A 4381-nucleotide genomic window follows, 5' to 3' on the forward strand; every position below is an offset into this window, starting at 1 on the left:
TCTAAAGGCGTAGTTCAGTTTTTTGAGAATTCTTCCCTTCTGAGACAATCTCACTTGGGAGGTTTTTCATGCTGCTATGTGCAGTTAGACATCAAACAATGAAATTAGACTGACTTTGCTCTGCTAATGCATATGTTTACATTTTTAAAGTTTAAATTAACATACATTCAGGCATGTGTTTGTCTCACTCAGGTGAGAAATAAATAATTCATATAAGTTAACAGTAAATATTGCCCAAAAAACTAAACTATACCTTTACAGTAAATTACTCTCAGACCCATGAGACAAACCCATTTGTATTCCTCTGTATTTAGGAGGTTACACACACAAACACACACACACACACACACACACACACACAATCAGCCTGAGGAGTTTTGTCAGTGACCTTCCCTACAAAGTCCGTAGACTAACATTTGGCCCTTCACACTGTGCCTCCTTCCTTACCTAGATATACACAGTTTTCATCTTAATGTGATGATGTGCATTGCTGATATGACACATACATGCAATTCACAGAACAATGGCCAAAGGCTCAGTTAACCTACAAACACTGAAAATAAAAGTCATGCAGCAAAAGCTTTGCAACTGAGGTAAGACAGCCTATCAGTAAGAAACATTCAGGAACAAGATCATGCTCCGGTCTACATTCAAAATGGCAATTTATGTGACAGAGAAATCACAGTGATTCCTTTTTGTTTTGTAAAGGCATCCCAATGTGTTTGTGGTTTTGAGGCAGTTCCCATTACAAAACATTACAGTAATAAGTGGCCCTCTTTGGTTTCAACAGTAGTCTCTCGTTCTAATGCATCTGAGTAATGAAGAAGGATAGATAGATAGATAGATAGATAATAGATAGATGATAGATAAGTAGATTAATAGTAGATAGATAGAAGATAGAGTTAGAGTAGAAAGAAAAGATTAGATAGATAGATAGATAGATAGATAGATAGTAGATTAGATAGATAGAAGATAATAGATAGATAGAAAGATAGATAGATAGATAGATAGGATAATAATAGAGTAGATAATAGATAGTAGATAGACAGAAGAGACCCCAAAAGGAAAACCAGACAGACAGACAGACAGACAGACAGACACGACAGCAGACAGACAGACAGACAGACATGGGAAACTGTCCTTTAAATAACGTTAATTATTCACGCTCCTGAGTTTAACACAGTGACACTTGGGAGAAGCAATGTGCAGATAAAAACTGCATTTCATTTCCCCAGATTTTTAAAAATCATTTTAGGGTTGTGTATGTGTTAGAAAATCACAGGGTATGGGAAGAGTCCCATGTGAACCATTTAATGGATAAACTCGTACTTAACACACAGCTTGCTTTACTTTTTTCCTGCAGACGTAATGTTGCCAGCTGACGCTGGTTTACCATCACATGAAGCTTTGTTCACTCTGCACCTCACATCATTACTGCACTTAGATTTTGACCCAAACTTGGTGTTTTCAACTGGCTTCAGAGTCTCTGTGGAGTCTGGCTGTTGACTAGCTTCTGCGCCTTCAGGACAGCACTCATCTGATTCCGCACTGTGATTGGACAGTGAGACTCCTGTCTGCTGATAGGACGAGCAGAGGTCCTGCCATTTATTTCGATTGGCATCTATCCCATCAACCATCGGCTGCAACTTCCTGTTGAGCTTTAGTAGTGCCTGGGAAACACAGGAGAATACAGTTGATATTGATAGATGAGACCCACAGTAAATGTTTAACTTCTAACATCAAGGGTTACCTACCTGGTAAAGGGGTTTACATATACCATCTATCCACTCCATCTGTAAGGCAGGTAGTTCATCTTTGCGATTGCGGTCAAATATAGCCTAGAGAGATGATAATTTTCTTTAATCCATGACCAAAAATATTAATTTGACAAAAAACAACAGCAAAAAATCTCATTGAAAGATGAGACTTTAAAAGTCTGCGTACTTACTGCTGGGGTCAGCTTAAGTTCAGACCTCTCTCTGTCACCTTGTTCAAAGAATTCACTCGTCACCAGCTCTGCAACCTTGGGACATGAATGCCAACCATCATTTTTTCATTATTTTTCTCAAACATGATGTAACATTTTGATATAAAAAAACATTGGCTCAAAGCTAGAGGGTGCATTCATTTTGATATATTTTATGCTAAATTCACTTTTAGTGATTTAGCAAGGAAAACTTCAATATTTTTCAGGGAGAACATGCACATTTCTGCAGCCAGTATGCTTTTTTTAAAAACAGATTCGACCTATATTTTTACACCTCCAAGCCCTCAACCATGAAAGCACAGATGTGAGAAAAATTTGCAATAGGGACTCAAACCTGTTTGGATATCTTCCATGGACGAGTAACCGCGCCCAGATCGCATGCTGTCATCAGCATGGACCTGTTGATGACATCAAAGCTCATTTCTAGCTACTTGTTTTGCTCCTCACAGTTAAAGTGACTTTGGCACACAACAGTTTCTATTTAGCACAAAGGCAGAAACCTGAGAACTTCTCTGTGTCCTTCATCTGTCCAGCTGAATTCTCCAGACAGAACACACTCAAAGAACTTGGTTCTGCGCCTTACAATGCAAAGAGACAGTCAAGGATACAGAAAATGTTAAAAGGCTGAAGAATAGACTCAAAAACAGTTTTCACCACATAAGCATTTTGTAATAACTAATAATCTAAATGTAAATTATTCAAATTACGTGGAAGAATTTATCCAATAATAATCTATTTAAGTTTTACATTTTACCAATCATGAACTACTTCAGAATCCATTAAAAAGACCACTTACTCAAAGTGCAAAGTAAGGTCTGTGGAGAGAATAGCCTGCTTCAATAGTTGCATCATGTTGCTATATTCTTTAGAGCAGAGGTTTGCAAAGATATTGTGACCCTGTGAGAAAACAGTACAATAGCATACAGTAGGCACATACACAAAGGCAGGCAACAATGAATAATAGTGACTCAAATGTCTCCTTACAGCCAATGCATTGGTAAAGTCATCGCTCACTGTCAAATAAAGCTCCCATTATCAGTGTTAATTAGCAATGTGTATAGACCTTCTCTGTCCTCTGTTAAAAGAAATCAATGGAGAGCACAGTTCCTAATGATCAAACTGATATACACCTGAGACAAAGCAGCCTCCTATTACATCACTAGTGGTCATTGCTGCCGCCTACCAACAATGCAGTTTGTGCTCAGCACCATCCCAAAGCTTAAACTGCACACCCAGTGGCTTTCTGGTAGCCCAGTGCTCTAAGAGTTGCTTTTTATGCAGTTTTATGTTTTTTTTTTATTGTATATATTTGTATTTTATGTGGCTTTGTTTGGGTTTTCTTTCCTGAGTTGAGTGTATTTCTAGGGAGCAGCATTGGACGCTAACTTAGGGCTGTGGTTTGTAGCATTGATAAACATTGCATTACATTAAGTACAATATACAGTAATGTCTGTGGTTCAAATGTTTTGCCCCTCATCAATCCCCCATGCCCTACGAGTATCTTTTGATATGTCCTTTTCACACTTCCCAATGAAGGTAAAGTGAAAAGGAAAACAATTTTACAAAATGGAAAACTTAATTAATACAGTAAACTAAACTTGAGAACTACTGACCTCACTTTGTAGGATCATGACCGCATGGTTGAAGTGATGATGTTCCAGGGTGGCTGATGTCCCGTAGAGCAGAGCCAGAGCAGAACCTGTCCTGTAGGAAAAAAAACAACAGTGAAACCTTAAGTCACCTATAAGATACCTGTTCATCATCAACCTTTAGGCCTGGATCACATACTTGGCTTGAAATGCATTGTTGGTGCCTCGGTGGTCCAAGTCATGACACAGACAGCCGACCATCAGTGCAAGTATCTCTGCGTCTGACAGGACATCCTGGAAAGTGGCTGTCTGCCGAAAGTAAAGCAGATAATCACATGATTACCCATCAACTTAGCACAGTCGACAACAACACATATTCTCCATTTATTCTATTAATTTTAGTATGTACTGTATTACCTGTTATTTTAATAGAACAGGATGGAATAGAATGAGATGGAAAGGGATATGATAAGATATACAGGACTGGATAAGATAGGATAGGATAGGATAGGATAGGATGGGATGGGATAGGATGTGACGGGAAGGGATAAGATAAGATAATATAAGATAGACAGGATAGGATAGGATGGGATGGGATGGGGTAGAATAGGATAGTATAGGAGAAGATAGAATGGGATGGAGTGGGATGAGATGGGATCAGATTAGATAGGATAGCATAGGATAGGATATGCAGGGATAGTATAGGATAGGATAGGACAGGATAGCATGAGATTGGATGAGATAAGATAGGATAGGATAGGATATGATAGAATAGGATAGGATAGGATAGGATAGGATGGGATGT

At 38.5% G+C, this 4381-nt stretch overlaps 1 protein-coding gene across 1 annotated transcript in view; it reads right to left on the reverse strand.

The window, feature by feature from the left end:
* Nucleotides 1-1346: 1346 nt before the first annotated feature.
* Nucleotides 1347-4381, reverse strand: part of pde11al (phosphodiesterase 11a, like) — a 10904-nt gene continuing 7869 nt past the window's right edge. Inside the window, exons 13-20 of the mRNA XM_035672162.1 lie at nt 3776-3885; nt 3601-3691; nt 2784-2884; nt 2488-2565; nt 2322-2385; nt 1949-2023; nt 1755-1838; nt 1347-1670 (exon numbers count right to left, since the gene is read on the reverse strand). Coding sequence (XP_035528055.1) covers nt 1347-1670; nt 1755-1838; nt 1949-2023; nt 2322-2385; nt 2488-2565; nt 2784-2884; nt 3601-3691; nt 3776-3885 — 927 coding nt within the window. The remainder of the gene's footprint in view (nt 1671-1754; nt 1839-1948; nt 2024-2321; nt 2386-2487; nt 2566-2783; nt 2885-3600; nt 3692-3775; nt 3886-4381) is intronic.

This window comes from Morone saxatilis, unplaced genomic scaffold (assembly GCF_004916995.1).
Source record: "Morone saxatilis isolate NCDOM2014 unplaced genomic scaffold, NCSU_SB_2.0 Contig24, whole genome shotgun sequence".
Classification (NCBI taxonomy): Eukaryota; Metazoa; Chordata; class Actinopteri; family Moronidae; genus Morone; species Morone saxatilis.